The sequence below is a fragment of the Zingiber officinale genome, chromosome 1B (assembly GCF_018446385.1).
Source record: "Zingiber officinale cultivar Zhangliang chromosome 1B, Zo_v1.1, whole genome shotgun sequence".
NCBI lineage: Eukaryota > Viridiplantae > Streptophyta > Magnoliopsida > Zingiberales > Zingiberaceae > Zingiber > Zingiber officinale.
This window is the reverse complement of record NC_055986.1, coordinates 159686741-159707378: the sequence shown is the minus strand read 5'-3', so window position 1 is coordinate 159707378 and position 20638 is coordinate 159686741. Positions and strand designations below refer to the sequence as shown.

The window sequence follows — 20638 nt, the reverse complement described above, 5'->3', positions numbered from 1 at the left end:
AAAATATGTAACGGGAGTCCTTTTGAATTTCCTTAATGAAAAATAACGCTTTTTTATATTTACTTAATTCGGGACTTTTGATTTTTACTCATTAATCAAACCATATATTTTAAAACACATATAGTAGGACATGTCATAATTCCAATAGCACAAAATCACAGTGAAAGCCTATCACTGCCACCAGTCTCCTTCAATATTTCTATAAAGTGGGCATATCCATCATGATAACTTAGTCGATGGATTAAAAATCTTATCTTTTCATCAGATTTTATGCCATCACTAGGATTTTTTTTCCTTTTCCCTATTCACATAAAATAAAGAAAGAAAGATAATGAAATAATAATAATAATATCTGTCCTAGCTATAAAGCATTAGTGAGAGGCCCAAATCAATTGAAATTAATAAAAAAAAGTGAGTCTGATACAATTCAAAAAGTCTGATGTATCGCATCATGAAATAAAGGAATCACTTTTGCTGCAGCATCTGCGTGCAGAGTGGCTCATGAGCTGAAACTTCCATTGCTGCCCCAGTCTTCATATTCATTCTTTTATGCCATATATTTTCATGCACTGTATCGTTTTTGCCAAAAAAATTTAAAAAAAAAAAGAAAAATATTTATTTTTTTGACGTCACGTCAGTTTCAATATACTGTAAATTATTATTATTATAATTATAACCCAAAGAGAGCCATGTGATCGCTCTCTGGGTGCGATGGACCACGGTCCGTGCCTTTCGCTATTCACCACCGAGTCACCACAACCGTGACGTCATTAGACAAATCTGTCCCTTTTTTGACGCGGAATTACTGACAACTCCTGTCATATTCTCATCCCATATGGGGACATAACCGTCCTTACGGAGCGCGATTGGCTGCCGCTGAATAGAAGCCGACAGAGAATGGTACAGAACCATTGGTCAGGATGGGGTCCAAACAGGTGGGGCCATGTATCTGGCCAATAGGGGAATCGGTGGTGATGCAAATCCGGAGCAGGAGAGCCCACGGAGTTGCGGGTGGTTTAGTCATTTCAGGCCGCTTCGAGGAAACAAATAACTGCCACTGTGTCGAGGCATCCGGAGAACAAACCGGTCTTATAAAAAAAAAAGGTTCTTCAGAATATCCTGTCGGTGCGCATTCACCGTTCAGGAAACTGACGCTGTTTACTTGGGTTGCAAGAAGGCGGCCACGCGATTTTGAGTTTGGACTTGAACAGTTGCTGGTTGGTGATTTGTCCCCCGCAGGCGAATTCCAGACCGGCAGAGTCCACTACCACACTAGAAAAGGAAACCGTATACTTAAATGACCATATTACCCAAAACAGCAAGCACTGTATTTCAAAGGAGGCGAGTTAGATGAGGGGCATTTTAGTAGTTTCACGGCTCTTCGATCTTGTTAAGTGAGGTGCCCGTCCTTCGAAATCTTTCGGACAGCGATTTTTTTGGTTTTTTCTCCATATTTTTTTCCGCCTTTTATTTTGTCCTCTTTCACGTGGCCGGAAGACGTTAAACCCTAATGGCTGAAACAGAAATAAACCTGAGCAATCCCTGATCCCTCAATGTAGATCTGACGTCGAGAGATTGATTACCTCTCCCTCCGCGTCATCCATGGCTGAAGGTGGGTGAACGCTCTTCCCGGTGCTGTATACCATGCCCCACTTGCTCACGCTGGATTCCGCAGTAATTGGTAATTCGAGTTCACTCGTCCCCTATACAAGGTGTGGTTGAAAACGGGAAGCAAAACAACTTGGTATTGCCATGGAGCTGTTGCTGGATGTGAACGAGCTTGACAGTCCCGCTTTCGAGCTGAATCGTAGCTGGGTATAATGTTTTCTGATACCTATTCGACTCCAGATTTCCACGGACTAGGGGAACAAAATAATTTGGATCTTGAATTAGAATTGGCGAGAAAGAAGAACCTTTTCTGATCAATGTAAAGGCGAAGCAGAAGAGTTATTATTATTTCGGTTCCTCGATTCTTCCCCCAATCTGTTGACTAGAGATCAAGGAGGAGGAGGAGGAGGAGGAGGAGGAGGAGGAGAGGGAAGAAGGGGGGTTGAAGGCGGCCAGCAATTGGTAAAGAAATCGGTGGGCCAAGTGGATGAGATTTAGGGAATAAAATAGTGAGATAATCCAGAAAGGAAATAATTAGTTTAATCGCCGCATATCTCGTGAAAATCCAGAAATTCGATTCAGTTGTTGCTTCGAGAGGAGAGTTGTCTTCAATATCTTCTCGCCTTCATTGCATTGCACTCCACCAAAGAGTTCACTTTCTTTTTTGCTTCGCTGTTATCCTCGCCAGCTCTCTTGTTTGTTTAATATCTAAGAATAGGTGTGCTGCCTCTGGCTTTGTCCGTAATCCCCAGCCAAAGGCCCAGAGATTTGAACAGAAAGGTGCGACTTTTTTTTTAATAGCTGTGTTCCCCCTCTCTTTCACTCATCTCCCCTGTCCGGGATCTGTGAGCTTTTCTTTTGCCCAAGTGCCTGGTGGTGACCAATTTGTTGAGGGAGGAGTTTGAGAATGGAGGCACCAAACTCACTCTTTCATCCTTAAAAGGGAAAGAGCGAAGAATAACAAGTGAGTCTCTTTTACCTCTTTGTGCATACTGGAGCCAAAAAGAGAAAGGGAGAGGCGAGATTGGGTGTTGGACTCTCGTGAGATGGGCTTGGAGGTAGTAGCGGTAGCTGAAAATATGTGGTGGTGGAACAGAAATGTGATCATGGCGATGTGGGTGATGCTTTCGATAGGGTTTTGCATAGGTTTCCATTGTCACATGAGAACAGAAAGTATGAGAAAGGCAGAGGAGATGTTAACGAGCATGTGCGAAGAGAGGGCAAGGATGCTGCAAGAGCAGTTTGCTGTGAGTGTCAATCATGTGCACGCTCTAGCGATTCTTGTATCTACCTTTCATTACCAGAAAGACCCACCAGCCCTTGATCAGGTTTGACGAATTTCTTTCTCATGATTCATTTTGTTTTCTGTTCAACATTCATATCGTTTGGTATGAGTTTAGATTCCCATTTATGCAATAGTTAGGTTTCATTCTTCCGTTTAGCAAACATATTTTTTTACATGTGTAATCAATGGGTCTGCCATACCTTATTGCAAATTGTGAATGATCACAAATTGTCTTTCGTTTTCTTCTTTTGTACTGTTGTTTAATTTTGTTCAAACTCGTTGGTTTTCATGTTGTCATATGTTCTTTTAGCTTGCAATGTTCAATCTTTTCCAATGTCTGTTGCCCAATTACCTTATAAATTCAGCAATCTGGTCCATGCTTCATTTATTTCCTATTATAGGAATTGCTTTATTTACATTTTACTGGATAGTTTTGGATACATGAGTTTATGTGGATTAAAAACTTGCTTTCAGGAGACATTTGCTGAGTATACAGCAAGGACATCTTTCGAACGGCCATTATTGAATGGAGTGGCCTATGCACAACGAGTTATACATCCTGACAGACAACTGTTTGAGAATCAGCAGGGTTGGACAATCAAGACCATGAAACGGGAGCCATCTCCTATCCAAGATGAGTATGCTCCTGTGATATACTCGCAGGAAACTGTTTCCTACATTGAAGCCCTTGACATGATGTCCGGAGAGGTTTTTTCTCTCTCTCTCTCTTTATATTTATTTCCTTATGATTTTCAGTTCCAAAGCTGATTTTATTTCTTTCTACTGTTAGGAGGATCGTGAAAATATCTTACGTGCTAGAGCCACTGGCAAAGCTGTTCTTACAAGACCCTTCAGGCTATTGGAGTCTAATCATCTTGGAGTAGTTTTGACATTTCCTGTATATCTATCAGGTCTTCCTTTTGATGCAACAGCTGAAGAACGCGCGAAGGCAACTGCAGGGTGAGATGCAATTTTTATTCATAACGGTTATTGTTATCCATTAGTTTATGGTATTTAACCTAAATTAGTGGGTTATTTCAGAAATTAATGGCATCCAGATTGCAAACTTGTTGAATGAGTATAGGCTGAACTGACATAGGCATACTTGAGTTGTTTTCAAAATGTCAATCAACAAGCCTTGTTAAATGAACCTTGTTGTAGATACCTTAATACGAGCAATTACTTTTCTAGTTCTTTGTTGTAATTAATATACATGATGCTAGCACATAGCTGTTAATATCTATTAATTATGAGAAATGGTAGCTTTTCTGCTAGTTGACTTGTTAAATAATTGTACATTGTCTTGGTTTAAGTAGTTTGGTTACCTTTACAAACAGGTATCTTGGAGGAGCATTTGATGTTGAATCTCTAGTGGAAAATCTATTGCGCCAACTTGCTGGGAACCAGGAAATTGTTGTGAATGTATATGATGTAACAAATTCATGTGAACCCTTATTAATGTATGGAATCCATCCTCCTGATGGTCACATGTCCCCTTCCCATGTCAGTATGCTCGATTTTGGAGATCCATTTAGGAAACATGAAATGAACTGCAGGTGATGCTTGCTTGGAGTGCAGTTCCAACCTGAGATTAGTCTGAGTCTTGCTTTCATGGGCTTAATGTTGTGTTACCTTTCAGGTACCGCAAGAAGCCTCCAGTTTCGTTGTCATCCATCACTACGCCAACTGGCATTTTCGTGATCTTTATGCTGGCAGGATATATAGGTTATGCTGCTTGGAGCCACTATGACAATGTTAAGGAGGATTTTCGGAAAATGGAAGAGCTTAAAAGGCAAGCAGAGGCTGCAGATGTTGCTAAATCCCAGGTGATTTTTTTTTTATTTATACTAATGTTTATGTCCAAATAGTCTATCTGAATTAGTTTTGTTTTCTCAGTTTCTTGCCACCGTCTCCCATGAAATCAGAACGCCTATGAATGGAGTCCTTGGTAAGCTAGAAACTTTGTTTCTGTAGCATAGAGCAACGATTTAATTATTTGGAAATTGAATGTTGCCTATTTTTTTCTTTTGTCAGGAATGCTTGATATGCTTTTAGATACAGACCTAAATTCAACTCAGAAGGATTATGCACAAACTGCTCAAGTATGTGGTAGAGCACTGATCTCACTAATAAATGAAGTACTTGATTGTGCAAAGATTGAAGCTGGAAAGTTGGAGATTGAGTCAGTACCATTTGACCTACGATCCATACTAGATGATGTCATATCTTTATTTTCTGCAACATCAAGAGAAAAAGGAATTGAGGTCAGTTTAACATCTTTTACTCATTTAAAATTCTAGATACATGTTTTGATTCATAAATCCTTCAATAAGGGCATCATTTAATGAATGACGTTGATCACCAGTTGAAAACAAACAACTGCAACCAGATGTGTATTGGAATTTGATAATTAGCATTTTAACTTCCTCCTTTTTTCTGTTTTCTTTCTTGTCAAATGCAGCTTGCTGTCTATGTTTCAGACAGGGTTCCTAGTATTCTTATGGGAGATCCTGGGAGGTTTCGGCAAATAATCACAAATCTTGTTGGAAACTCTGTGAAAGTAAGTGTATTGTATTATCATGCAATGTGTACCCTCTAGCCAATATGAAAATAATTCTATGATTCTGTGCCCAGTCATCATATAAATAGTATCACTGCTCAATTTTTAGATTGTGAAATTCCTGAATAAGAAACAGACTAGTTTACAATCAAATTGAACCATTTGATCATATATATATTTTTTGTAATTTAGTTCACCGAGCGTGGTCACATTTTTGTCCAAGTTCATCTGGCTGATCATGTGAAAATGGTGATGGATGCAAAAGCTGAACACGGCTTGAATGGACATGCCAGTAAAGTGAACTGTACATCAGCCAATGGTGCATTCAATACATTAAGTGGTCTAGAAGTTGCTGATTATAGTAATACATGGGAAAGTTTCAGACTGCTACTCTCTGATGGCGAATCCTTACCTTACACATTAGGAAATGGTTCAGTTTCTGAAACTCTGGCAGATAAAGTAGCTTTAATGGTTAGTGTTGAGGATACAGGGATCGGGATCCCTGTGAATGCCCAAGAACGAGTTTTCACACCATTTATGCAGGCTGACAGCTCAACTTCTAGGAATTATGGAGGAACTGGTATTGGATTGAGCATCAGCAAGTGCCTAATTGAATTGATGGGAGGCAAGATAAGCTTCTGTAGCAGACCTGATGTTGGAAGCACTTTTATTTTCACTGCAGTCTTCCAGAGATGTAGAAAAGGTGCTGGTGTTGATAGGAAGAGATCAGTGTCTGAAGTTTTGCCAACCTGTTTTAGAGGGATGAGAGCAACTTTAGTTGACAGACATCCAGTAAGATCTGCTGTAACCAAATATCATCTGCGAAGGTTGGGCATAATTGCTGCTGACGTTAGTACAATAAACGAGGCACTTTCTGTACTATCTGGACAAAATGGCTATTCAAATTCTAGGTAAATTTTCAATTGTGTGATTGTTGTATCTTATTCTTTGCAATACATCAAGTTTCATTTATTGGTAATCTTCAAGTTTTCGATATCCATGGCATCCTATGGGAACCATTCCTTGTATTGCTACATTTGTTACATTTCTAGTTATTGTTTTGATAATTTGTTGAAGTTTCTATTCGCTTTAACAATTCAAGAGCATGCATTGAGACATAATATTACTCTTGGAGCACAAACATTTAGTTATTATAACTACTTCCCATGTAGGTAACATCTATCAGTTCCTGTTTTAAATTGAGAATAGATTTGTTTCTGAAAATTTAAACACTTTTCTTCTGATTTGGTATTTGACATGTTACGATTTGAATCAGGTCAATTTGAATGTTTCTTGCGCAACTCATGATATTTTGATATTGCTGCAGTCATCCTGGAAAGCAGCCATCCATCTTGTTGATTGAGAAAGATTCCTGGGATTCCAAAATTGATTTTCGCATTCAGAATGACCTTTTGAAATGGAAAGAAGCTGGTCGTACAAATGATGTGCCCAAGATTGTCTTGTTATTGACTGCTGAAACTGACAAAACAAGAATTGGATCGCATGTAGATGCTGTAGTTATGAAGCCGTTGCGTACAAGCACTATAGCGACATGCTTGCAACAAACATTGGGGATGGGTAAAGTTCAAAATAAAGATACCCATAGCGGTTCAAATTTCCTTCACCATTTGTTGGATGGGAAAAATATACTTGTGGTTGATGATAACAAGGTAAATCTAAGAGTTGCTGCAGCAGCGCTGAAAAAGTATGGAGCAAAGGTAGAGTGTGTTGAAAGTGGCAAAAGTGCACTTTCTCTGCTCCAACCCCCACACAAGTTTGATGCTTGCTTTATGGATATCCAGATGCCAGAGATGGACGGGTATATTGCCATAATCATATCAAATTAAGTTTGTGTGTATATATATATATATATTCACAAAACTAGATGGTAGAAATTCAAAACAACACTGCATATAGGTTAACGTTTAATTAGCTCATCACTAGTTCACTTCTGAAACTCACAGATGGCTTATTACTTGTAAAAGAAAACTGAACTTGGCAGAAGGCGTGTTCTCCTTCATTAGATTTTTTGTTATCATATACAAATCTTACAACTAAAGAACAAAATGAGAATATAAAGCTGTTCTATATAATCCAACATTCTTTCCATGGATGCTGTTAACAGGATCTAACTGTGCTAATATTGTCAGGTTTCAGGCGACTCAGGAGATACGTAAATTGGAGGACATGGCAAGTGAAGAAGCTTATATGGAAGAAGGATCAACAAAGGCTAAATTGCGCGTGCCAATCCTGGCAATGACTGCGGATGTTATCCAAGCAACATATGAGCAGTGTGTCAGATGCGGCATGGATGGGTACGTTTCCAAGCCTTTTGAGGAAGCCCAGCTTTATCAAGCAGTCGCCAAATTCTTGGTTTCACAGCCCATTTCAGGTTCTTGACAGCATTCGCATTCTGGCATTTGCACATTTGAAGGGTACGTTAGTGTACGTCAGTAGATGAATTCTTGCCTGAGGTCCCTTGCATGTTGGAAACTGGCGCAATGGGGGAAAAAAAGCCAGAAGTTCCTTTTTCTATGGAACTGAAAAAAAAAAGAGAGGCTGATTTTGATGATTCGTCTTTGTATTTTCATGGAGCCATTTTAAGTTTAGACTATGCTGTTGTAAATCTGAAACTTACAGCATCAGAGGCTTAAAAAAACATTAAGCATTAGGGGATAACGAATATCATCCTTCCTGTAATCTGGACTGGATGGTGTCTTGGGCAAGGTAAGATCTCAGGACCATGCCATGTAAGTGCTGTAAATTATGTTTATGGTAATTTCTTTCTTTCTTTACAACTCCTGGGAATACAAATGACTTCAACGTTAAATTTCTAGCATATTTAATAAAAAGCCCCTGTTCCAAGCCACGTCCATCCATAGTGTTAATAGGCGGGATCTTCTGGTCTAGGGGTGCAAATGGGCTGAGCAAGTCGGTCAAAGTTTGACTCAAGCTCAAAGTTCGAGCTCGAGTTGGTTCGTTTAATATTCAAGTTGAGTTCGAGCCCATTTAAGATTGTCAGGCTAATTCAGTATTTTAATATTTAAAATAATTTATATTTTAAAATTAAATAATAAGTTAAGGATGTGTTAGTAGTTAGTATATTTCATTAGGTAAGTAGAGGTTTAAGATTCAAATTTCCTTAAGTAGCTTGTTTTATTGTTTCGATTAAATTCATTGTCGAGCTGAGCTTGAGCCCATAATTAAATGGCCGAGCTTGAGCTCAGATTTAAAAATTAGCTCGAGCCTCTTTAGTTTTCTCGAGCTCGAGCTGAGCTTGAGCCTCTTTAGTTTTCTCGAGCTCGAGCCGACCTAAGCTTGAGTTCGGCTCGGTTTATTTACACTCCTATTTTGGTCTCGTCTGTCCTGATCTACCCCTCGTCCAGGAGTAGTGATCGGAGAGATTTAATAGTACTTGAGTTCGGCTTGATTCATTTACACTCCTACTCTGATCTTGTCTGTCTTGATCTACCCTTGGTCCAAGAGTAGTGATTGGAGAGATTCAATAGTCTCCACTTGCAATATAGGTGAGGATCAAGTGGAGACCATTAAATCTCTCTAATAACCGCAATGGACTAGGGCATGAGGATCCCTGCTCTAGTGTTAATGCCCTCTAAATTTTGCACTTACTACGCCTCTTCATTGATCAAATTCTTGTGTGCATAGATAATTGGGATTTAGATCGAAAATTTTCATATTCCTATATCATAACTACTAACATGTGACCTAAAAGTGATGTATGGAAATTATTGACGAACACGGGAAATAATCTTCTAAAATTATTATTGATTTAGCAGAATATTAGTAAAATAGGTCTTCAAAAATTAAATGCCAGAAAAAATTATTGATAAAAAATAGCTTTAAAATTACATAAATAAATAGTCTAAATATCAGCTAAATAAACAATTTAAATAGTCTTGTCAATTAAGGATGGAAATATCCTTAAAAAGATAAATTCTTTGGAGCCTTAAAAAGACTTTAAATGAATAGAAGACTGAGTCGTTACAGATTCTATTCAGTAACCAATTATAAATAAATGAGTTTCGATTAATATGTTAAAGATTTTATACTTCAATCCAAATTAAAAATTATGATACGGGGATCAAAATGACCTCAAAATTCTGGACTCTCTTATTTTGCATCAAAAATGATCTTCCACTCAATGTTTGAAGGATGAATTGACATGCACAAGTCACATGGACATCTACAGCATTTTCATGAGAGTAAAAAGATGAATACATTCGTCTTTAGTGTTCATATTAATCTGTCTCAGAACTAATATGGAAGAGATAAATCATGGATAGTTATTAATTTTGGGAATAGTGATTAACACATAAGAGAGATATTTATCTCGACTATGTCGAAATTTGAACCCCAGACTTCATGATGACAACACCTCATATGCTAACCACTAGACCATCCAAAAAAAACACATCTATAGCATTTCCATGTACTTTGTAAAGACATGTCTCATAGCGTTCAATTGGAGTTAAAGATTACAATACTTGCAGGGAAAATGGGAAATATTTTCCCTAAAGAGCATTTGAGGATTGCATATGAAATTTTATTACAATTCATATATGTAATTCCTTCCCAACACTCAAATCACGTTTACAAATAAGATAGTACGATGGATTGGCCTAGTGTCCATTGCATTACAGGCTGCATAATCATTTCCCTTTTTTGTTAAAATATTTAATAAGGGAATTACTTTTACTTTCTTTTCCATTCATACGTCATTTATAGCTTTTTATTGTCTAATTAACTGTTAGTTTCCAGCACTCAACGGCACATGGAAAATTAATTAGATAACGCGCAATAATTCATTGATGTCCATGCTAGATATGCTGCCGGATTCGACAACATTGGATAAGACGTCCGACTTTGGCAGTTCAAACAATTATTTTTCTTTGTTTTTAGTTGATGAATTATTGCTGCATCGTTGCCCGTGAGAATCCCTACCAATGATTAAATTGGAACCTAAATTGTTTAATAAACTGAATGATAATTCATGGTCTCCTCTGCGTCAGAAAGTGATGAAGAAAAATGAAATTACGATGACTTTGAACAAATTGTGAGTTGGATAGTCGGTTAGGGTTTGTTTATACTAAATCGATGAATTTTTTTTATGAATTAGATTGATTGTCTCTATGATTAATTCGATCGTAAAGGTCAAATATCTGAATTATTTGAATGGTTACCAAGTGAAATTATATTATTTTTTATATGATATTTATATATGATATTATAATTATATGTGGTATTTGGGTATGACATTATAATTATAAGATGCTGAATTATTATTTAAAATTTGAATTTATATCTATCTGGTGTTCATAATTATACGTGTGATCCGGCCGTTCGGACGGAGACCCTATGGAGGGAAGTTAATGTCACATGGTGGTCAAAAGTCAAAAGGGTCAGCATGAGGTCCGGTCGACTGGAGAAGGGTTAGGTCGACCAGCCGAACGGGTCCTGACGGAATCAAAGACAACTCGACAGGGAGTCGAGTTTCCGATGCTCATGGTGAACAAGGTCGTCGAGCCGAGCGGGTAGCCCGCTCGACCGAGGCGTAAATCGGTAATACTGTAAAGAGACGTTCTTAGTCGAGCACGCGATGGGATGAAGTCTTTCCAGTCGGACCGACATCTACGCCCGGTCGGACCGATGCCTACCGAGCGGATGGACGCTCGGTTCGGGGAAAAAGGAGACAAGGGGACATTGGGGAACATCTTCTGACAGCAGACATATTCGACGATCAGGTCATACACAGAATCGTACGACGGAAGGTTCTGCTGTCCCATCAGAGAGGTGCTCAGACTGTAGCAGTATGGTGTCAGGCATGCTCCTCTGGCAAGCCCATACTAAGGTATGGTATAGGACACGTGTACGCCTCGGTAGGTGTGCACAAGCCTCCCCACAGCTCTATATAAGAGCTCTCAGACTTCGCCGGAGGTACGCGATCTCTCGTCTTCGAAGCCACTTCATCATTTTCCTCTTGTATGACTTGAGCGTCGGAGGGTCGTGGCCGGGAACCCCTTCCCGGCCCGACTTATTTGCAGGTTCGCCGGAGATCCATACGGCCGGTCAGAGGTCCACGTCATGATCTGGAAGAGCGTCACGTGCCCAGCGTCCATCGATTCAGCGTTCGGACAGGATCAAATTGGCGTCGTCTGTGGGAACGCATCTGCATCCAAGCGGAAGAGATGGACGAAGCTGAACGACAGCACACCGTGATGCTCTCCCACGTGCCCAGCGTCCATCGATTCAGCTCCTCCTGGGAGAGCATCACGGTGTGCTGTCGTCCAGCTTCGTCCATCTCTTCCGCTCGGATGCAGGTGCGTTCCCACAGACGGCGCAAATTTGATCCTGTCCTAACGCTGAATCGATGGACGCTGGGCACGTGGCGCTCTTCCAGATGATAATGTGGACCTCTGACCGGACCGACCGTATGGATCTCAGGCGAACCTGCAAATAAGTCGGGCCGGGAAGGGGTTCCCGGCGACGACCCTCCGACGCTCAAGTCAGGCAAGAGGAAAATGATGAAGTGGCTTCGAAGACGAGAGATCGCGTACCTCCGGCGAAGTCTGAGAGCTCTTATATAGAGCTGTGGGGAGACTTGTGCACACCTACCGAGGCGTACACGTGTCATGTACCATACCTTAGTATGGGCTTGCCAGAGGAGCATGCCTGACACCATTGTCGGGCCGACCGGGCGTAGATGTCGGTCCGACCGGAAAGACTTCATCTCATCGCGTGCTCGACTAAGAACGTCCCTTTACAGTATTACCGATTTACGCCTCGGCCGAGCGGGCTGCCCCGACGACCTTGTTCACCATGAGCGTCGGAAACTCGACTCCCTGTCGAGTTGTCTTTGATTCCGCCAGGACCCGTTCGGCCGGTCGACCTAACCCTTTTCCGGTCGTTCGGACCTCATGCTGACCCTTTTGACTTTTGACCACCACGTGGCGTTGACTCCCCTCCAGAGGGTCCCTCGTCTGAACGGCCGGATCACTTGCCTTCCCTTCAAGTCTAGTCGAAGGAGGCGATTAGTCCGACTGACTGGACCGCCAGTCACGCCGAGCGGTGTCTCTGTGAAACTATCTTCCGCTCGACCCCCACGGGGGTAGCTATGGCGTCAGTCAACGCCAACATTCCTCGGATCTCTTCTAAATTTGCGCCAATCTCCGTCATTAAGGCCCAGCACGCGCTCATTAAATGCACTCCAGTAGCCGAATGCCACGTGGCGCGCTGTCGTCATCGTACGACGACGGCATCGCGGGCGACGAGACCGAGGAGGTTTAAAATGGACAGCCCGATGCGTGCTTCGGTTCCCGTGACCTGCATCGGACGGTTGAGGCCGCTCGGGCTCAACCCTATAAAGCCTTCTCCTTCTCCCCCTTCGCCGCATTCTATGTCTCGCGTGCCCAGAAGCTTTCCCTGCCGTTGCAGACTTCCGGTGATCCTGCTTTTCTGTTTCCGGCGATCTCCAGCCTCCTCCTTCGATCTTCGTCTGCTTCTTTGTAAGGCCTTCACCATTTCTCCGTTACTCTCATGTTTTTTGTCGAGTTCTCGCTCCCTGGTCACTGCACTGTTTTTCATCTTCTTCCTTCTATCGTTTGCCTTTCTTCGCTTTCTGTGGTTTCATCCGTTCGGACAATGGCTAGTTCTTCTATGCCACAAGACCAGCCCTCGGCCCGTGGTATACTACCATGGAGTCGCGCTTCAATCGGCGTGACGCCGATATTCTGATGGATAATTTCGACATCCCCTCTGATTTTGAAATTATCTTACCCTCCCCCTCCGCTCGGCCACACAAACTGCTGCGCGGAGCTTTCTGTGTTTTCCGCGACCAGTTCATAGCCGGTCTGCGCTTTCCAATCCATCCCTTCATCATAGAAGTTTGTAATTTTTTTGGCCTTCCACTCGGAAGCTTAGTCCCTAATACTTTCCGCCTTCTATGCGGCGTTGTTGTCTTGTTCAAAATCCACAACATTCCCCTCCGATCGGAGGTCTTTTATTATTTTTACTACCCTAAACAGTCCGAGCTGGGCACTTACATGTTCCAGGCTCGGCCCGGTTTAGTCTTCTTCAATAAACTGGCCTCTTCCAATAAACATTGGAAAGAGTTTTACTTCTATCTGCGTCTTCTCGAACGGGCCTCCTTCCGAACCCAGTGGCAGATCGGACCGCCAACCTCCCCTGAGCTAAAGAGGTTCAAAACCCGACCGGATTATCTTCACGCCGCCAACATGCTAGCTGGTCTGAGGCTCGACATCAACAGATTCTTGCCCGAAGGGGTGATGTACATATTTGGTCTGAGTCCGATCCGGACTCCCCTCCCGAGCGGCTTCGGTAAGAATTTTACTTGTGCATTCGCCTTGATTGCTAATTGATTTTCTCCTTTTTCCTTTGCAGCGGACATTGTCGTGGAGTCCGTGATGACCGGCATTTTGAAGAGGAAAGCGGCGGCGCTCGAGGCCGCAGCTGCCAAAGAGATGGAGCAACTGGGCATCACCCCGGTCGGCTCTAACGAAGGAGAGAGCGACACGAATGCGGGGGAGTCGATCGCTCAGGCTTCTCTCCCGGAGCCGGCGGTTGGCATAACTTGTAGCCGAGGTCCTTCCGTCCGGGAGGAAGGCTCCGCTCCGGAGGAAGAGCGCCCTCTTCGACAAAAGAGGCGCCGAGTGAAAACACCACTCCGATTGGCGACTTCCGCGGTCCAGCCGTCCGAACGGACCACCACCGATTCTCGCGGTAAAGCCCCAGCAGTTGAGGCGATTTCGTCCGATCGGACCTCATCCCAGCTGGATGCGTTCGCGGACCCCCTCGAGGCCATTCTCGTCAGCGCCCTTCCGCCCACTCCTCGCTAAGTCCGACGTTCGACCATTTTGTCCCAGTTTTCTGGGTCGGCCTCCGATCCTTCTCCAACTTCCGCCCAGACGACTCCCGGTCGGCACCGTACCATCAGGGTTTCCCTGCATCTCCCCACCGAAGAACTGATGCCCGAGGCCAATCGGCCAACCGCGCCCGAGCACATGATCACCCTGAAGGGGCCCTTAGCCGAAATGTGGGCCGACGCTCGGGCACGTGTCGCAATGATTCCGCTCAGCAATCTGGCCAATAGCCATATGCAATAGGCCACTGGGGTAAGTATGTTTTCTTTGAAGTCTTCTACACACTCTTTCCGATCGGCTGCTAATAATCTTGCTTATGTCAGAGATGGGTGGAGGAGATCGCGGTCTCCAATCGTCTGGCTATGGTGGACGAGGAGCTAAAGAGGCTCAAGGCTTCGGGCGGCCCGCTCAGCTCTCAAGGCCCCTCATACGCCGAGCTGCAGAGAGAGCTAAAAAAGACCCAAGATCTGTTGGCGGCTGAGCAAAAAAAGACGGCTGGCCAGGCCCATACTATAGTCAAATTCGAACGACAAGTCAAGTCCCTTGATCGAAAATAAGCCTTGCCACCGATCGGAAGAAGACAGCTATCTCCGATCTGGAGAAGAAAAATGTCGAGGCGAGGGGCCTGGAGCAGCGGGTCAAAGAGCTGATGGAGCAGCTGGATGGCGAGAAGGTGAGCCGCTCGGCTGAGGCGATCAAACACAAGGATGAATTGAAGACATTGCAGGAGTCTCTCGAGGCTTCTCAGGCTGCCTTCAAGGAATATCAAGAGTAGGAATCTGGCCGAGTCGCAGCCCTGATGCAGAAGCACATCCGCTCGACCGAATTTTCAGAAAAAGTATGCGAGCGGATGTATAATGCCTTTGAGCTGGCCATCACCGCCACAACGGACTACCTGAAGTCCAAGGCTCATCTCCCTGACTCCGCCAGCATCCCGGCCCAGGACTATGCGGCGCTCCTCAGCAACATCCCTAAGGACCTTTATGATTTTTTGGAGTAGAAGTCTTCATGTAATTCGGTCGTTCGGCCAGAAACTCCCGTTTTTGTAATTCGGCCGCTCGACCTTAATTTCCCTAATTTCAATGAAAAACTTATCTTTGTGCAACTTCATTTTTACTTTGCCTGCTTGTGGGTGATTGGTCTGGGCCTATGACACACAACTTCGCCAACTAGGCCTCCCGAGTGGGCGTAAGTGGCATACAACTTGTCACTATTTCCCCTTGCCGCATATCTTTAAGCGTCTTTCGTTCCTATCGGGGGATTTATAGTCGCCGGTTCGACTCTCGATTTTTAACGTCGGAGCTCGACAGTTTTCCGACCGGAGGTTTTATAGTCGCCGGTACGACTCTCGATATTTAACGTCGGAACTCGACGGTCTTCCGACCGGAAGGTTTATAGTCGCCGTCAAGACTCTCAATTTTTAACGTCGGAGCTCGACGGTCTTCCGACCGGAAGGTTTATAGTCGCCGTCAAGACTCTCAATTTTTAACGTCGGAGCTCGACGGTCTTCCGCCCGAAGGGTTTATAGTCGCCGGTTCGACTCTCGATTTTTAACGTCGGAGCTCGACGGTCTTCCGGCCGGAGTTTTTATAGTCGCCAGTGCGACTCTCGATATTTAACGTCGGAGCTCGACGGTCTTCCGCCCGGAGGGTTTATAGTCGCCGGTTCGACTCTCGATTTTTAACGTCAGAGCTCGACGGTCTTCCGCCCGGAGGGTTTATAGTCACCGACGCGACTCTCGATTTTTAACGTCGGAGCTCGACGGTCTTCCGGCCGGAGTTTTTATAGTCGCCGGCGCGACTCTCGATATTTAACGTCGGAGCTCGACGGTCTTCCAGTTTATAGTCGACGCGACTCTCGATTTTAACGTCGGAGCTTGCGATCTTCGACCGGAGGGTTTATAGTCGCCGGCGCGACTCCGTCGGAGTTTGACGGTCTTCCGGCCGGAGGGTTTATAATCGCCGGCACGACTCTCGATTTTTAACGTCGGAGCTCGACGGTTTTTGGTGGGTTTTAGTCGGCGTGACACTCGATTTTTAATGTCGGAGCTCGGCGGTCTTCCGGTAGGAGGGTTTATAATCGCCGTAGCGACTCGATTTTAACGTCGGAGCTCGACGGTCTTCCGGCCGGAGGGTTTATAGTCGCCGACGCGACTCTCGATTTTTAACGTCGGAGCTCGACGGTCTTCCGGCCGGAGGGTTTATAGTCGTCGGTTTGACTCTTGATTTTTAACGTCGGAGCTCGACGGTTTTCCGGCCGGAGGGTTTATGGTCGCCGGTGCGACTCTCGATTTTTAACGTCGGAGCTCGACGGTCTTCCGGCCGGAGTTTTTATAGTCGCCGGTTCGACTCTCGATATTTAACGTTGGAGCTCGACGGTCTTCCGGCCGGAGGGTTTATAGTCGCCGGTTCGACTCTCGATATTTAACGTCAGAGCTCGACGGTCTTCCGGCCGGAGGGTTTATAGTCGCCGGTCCGACTCTCGATATATAACGTCGGAGCTCGACGGTCTTCCGATTCAGCTGACGATGCCCTATACTTGCGCTAATTTTCCGATTTTTTACTCCTGCATTTCAAATATACAGTCGAACGGAAATTATACAGCATATATTACATTGGCGCACCTTTCACCCCGCCCGGTAAGGCTGGAGGTGGTTCGCGCTCCATGGTCGATCCAGTTGCATTTCATCTTCATCCTCCAGATAATAGGCACCCGAGCGGAGCTTTTTGATGACTTTGAAGGGGCCCGCCCAAGGAGCCTCCAGCTTGCCAACGTCCCCGACCAGCTTTACTTTTTTCCACACTAGGTCGCCGACCTGGAATGCTCTGGGGATCACGCGCCGGTTGTAGTTCTGCTTCATTCTCTGCCAGTACGCCATCAGCCGGACGGACGCCTTGGCTCGCTCTTCGTCGATCAAGTCCAACTCTATCTCCCTCCGCTCGGGGGAGGCGTCCGTTCGGGGAGCCTTGCCTTTTCTGTTGTCTCGCATGGGCACCTCGTTGGATGAAGATCCTCGATCACGGTTAACTGTTGCGACTTCAGGAGGCATACGGAATAGGGCCCGATGAAATGGAACGGTGGCCGGCGGTGCTTCCGCTCGACCTCCTGACACTGACGTTACTTGTTGCTCCAACCGCTCGGCTTGCGCCTTCTGTTTCTGTTGCTCTACGAGCTTAGCTGCTCTTGCCTCGATTAGAGCGTCGAGCTCCTCCTGGGAGAGCATCACGGTGTGCTGTCATCCAGCTTCGTCCATCTCTTCCGCTCGGATGCAGGTGCGTTCCCACAGACGGCGCAAATTTGATCCTGTCCGAACGCTGAATCGATGGACGCTGGGCATGTGGCGCTCTTCCAGATGATGACGTGGACCTCTGACCGACCGTATGGATCTCCAGCGAACCTGCAAATAAGTCGGGCCGGGAAGGGGTTCCCGGCGACGACCCTCCGACGCTCAAGTCAGGCAAGAGGAAAATGATGAAGTGGCTTCGAAGACGAGAGATCACGTACCTCCGGCGAAATATGAGAGCTCTTATATAGAGCTGTGGGGAGGCTTGTGCACACCTACCGAGGCGTACACGTGTCTTGTACCATACCTTAGTATGGGCTTGCCAGAGGAGCATGCCTGACCCCATACTGCTACAGTCTGAGCACCTTTCTGATGGGACAGCAGAACCTTCCATCGTACGATTCTGCGTATGGCCTGGTCGTCGAATATGCATGCTGTCAGAAGATGTTTCCTAATGTCCCCTTGTCTCCTTCCCCGAACCGAGCGTCCATCCGCTCGGCAGGCATCGGTACGACCGGGCGTAGATGTCGGTTCGACCGGAAAGACTTCATCCCATCATGTGCTCGACTAAGAACGTCCCTTTACAGTATTACCGATTTACGCCTCGGCCGAGCGGGCTGCCCGCTCGGCTTGGCGACCTTGTTCACCATGAGCGTCGGAAACTCGACTCCCTGTCGAGTTGTCTTTGATTCCGCTAGGACCCGTTCGGCCGGTCGACCTAACCCTTCTCCGGTCGGCCAGACCTCATGCTGACCCTTTTGACTTTTGACCACCACGTGACGTTGACCTCCCTCCAGAGGGTCCCCCGTCCGAACGGCCGGATCAACGTGATTTTAACATCACATCCAGGGCCGTCTCAAAGTTCCACGAGGCCCTAGGTAAAAAAAAAAATTGATTTATTTTTAAAAATAAACTAGATTTAAAAATTCATGTCGTGTAATTTTAATTGGATGATATTTCAAAATTTGACTATTGTTAACACAAATATATAAAAAAATTCTGATGCAATTGCTAATAATTTAGATTGGAGTTCATAATCCATTCCTTCCATAATTTAAAAAAAAAAAGAGTAAAAAGAATATTACCGAGTAAAATAGGAGAAGGATGTCTTCTTAGAGAACATGAAAGATGAAAAAATATATAGAACATTAATGAGAGAATGAGTAGATGTTCAACTAATTATAAAATGAGACGAAAGAAAAGAAATTAGATGTAAGGTCTTATATAGTTATATTATAACTTTAGGATTAGAGAATATAATAATTATAATTAATATGTAATTAAATATAATTGTCATTGGAATTAATTGAAGAGCACAGTAGAAATTAAAATAAAATAAAATCAAGTAAAATCGTTGCATTGGAATCAATGCAAAATCTAGAGAGCACTAGAATGGAAATCAAAGCAAGTCAAATTAAAATAAAATATGTCATTAGAACGGAAATCGAAGCAAGTCAAATTAAATCAAAATATGTATGTATATGTGCATAATGCAGCTTGAGACTGTACAATATATCTTTTAAATATAAGGGTAATGCTAAATGGCCAGAATCTGGCCAGCTAGAATCAATACATGCAAGTGTACACATGAGTATTTTAATAATATTATATGTGTACATTAATTACATGCATGTACATGCATGCATTCTAATTGGAGGATAAAAAATTCTAACTGATCAAATTCTGGCCAACAAGAATTACCGTAAATATAAATATTAGATATTAAATTTATTTATTTACTTTTAACTAATAATGAGTCTTAATTTTTTAGGGACCTTAGGTATAGATTTTAATGATCTAATCACGTCCTAATTATAATGCGCGGTGTAACAGGTGCGTGTTACGAATTCTCTATACTGTAGTCCGTACCATGCGCTATCAATGCTCTTTAATTGTAACGTGCAATGCGTGTTACGAATACTTTTAATAACTATGCTTGCGAATGTTTTTAATCACAACGTGCAACCCGTGTTGTCAATATCTTACATTTGTACAATGCAATCAAAACATGCAACCCGTGTTGTCAATATCTTACACTTGTACAACGCGATAGAATAATTATGCACCATAAAAAGACAAATTTATTAGAGTATAAGAGTCTGATATCTAAATAATAATAATAAATAAATAAATAAATGAAATCCAATTAAGCTCAAGCAAGGTCTAATAATAGGACTTGAATTGAAACTAATTCTCCAAAATCAAAAGGGAGAGATGAAGTGAAAGCCAATTTTCTAGAATTGAGCGAAATGAAAGCCAAATTGGAGCCTAAATAGTTTGATAAATCTCTTACTGCTCTTAGTCTTCCTCATTGGCCGCATCACCTAATAAAGCCACATCACCTAGTTGGGATCCACACTGATAAAGTCTTCGATCTTTGATAGCTAAGCTGGTCCCCGACGAGCCTACATTTTGTAGATCAATACCCGTCAGCAGGGGATCAGCGTTGCCGACTTTACTCCCGTGGTTAAGTCAGCACTAGGCTGAAAAGAAGGATTGCCTTCTCTAAGAGAAGAGCTTGAACTCAGAAAAAAGATGCCTCTCACGGGGGCTTTGGCAAGCTCTAGAAAAAAGTGTCTTCTCACTAAGGAAGGGCTTGAGCTAGAGCTAGAGCTAGAGCTAGAACAGATGATGAAAGAAGCATAGTAATTAACTGAGTCAATCTACTACATTTTACTCACAGTAAACCTTTTTTTTTTTTTTTTTTTTCACAAAATAGCCAAGAGAGTGTTGGTGCGGGAAGCATCCGACGATCGAACTCGTGTTTTGATAACGGCAAAGAATTCAAAGTTAAGATGTTTTGTAATCTAACAAATCTACTTGAGAATGTCAGGAAAGTCCTAGCTGCGGTTAGGCAAAAGGGAAAACCCTAGGGGGTGGTAACCCTATGCGGAAAGTCTTGGCAGGTCGATGGCTTCAGGCAAAAGTCGTAGGGGGTGGTAACCCTAGGTGGAAAGTCCTGGTGTCACGAACCAGGTGAAAGTCTGGACTAGCCGGGAAGCGGA

General features: G+C 43.7%; 1 protein-coding gene across 1 annotated transcript; it reads left to right on the top strand.

Annotated features, from left to right (window-relative positions):
• The first annotated feature begins 2032 nt into the window (after nt 1–2032).
• Nucleotides 2033–8251, top strand: LOC121986306 (probable histidine kinase 4). Its single transcript, XM_042540189.1, has 11 exons — nt 2033–2936; nt 3368–3601; nt 3684–3853; nt 4231–4449; nt 4533–4719; nt 4790–4841; nt 4928–5157; nt 5355–5453; nt 5646–6364; nt 6781–7272; nt 7604–8251. The coding sequence occupies exons 1-11, from the start codon at nt 2655–2657 to the stop codon at nt 7851–7853; spliced, it is 2934 nt and encodes a 977-aa protein (XP_042396123.1). The 5' UTR covers nt 2033–2654; the 3' UTR covers nt 7854–8251.
• Nucleotides 8252–20638: the final 12387 nt, after the last annotated feature.

Bases quoted from the DNA above. Each gene is read 5' to 3' on its own strand.
- LOC121986306 (XM_042540189.1), top strand. From the start codon at position 2,655: ATGGGCTTGGAGGTAGTAGCGGTAGCTGAAAATATGTGGTGGTGGAAC. The intron at 4,720-4,789 runs GTGATTTTTTTT...TTGTTTTCTCAG, and splicing joins CAGATGTTGCTAAATCCCAG to TTTCTTGCCACCGTCTCCCA. The intron at 4,842-4,927 runs GTAAGCTAGAAA...TTCTTTTGTCAG, and splicing joins GCCTATGAATGGAGTCCTTG to GAATGCTTGATATGCTTTTA.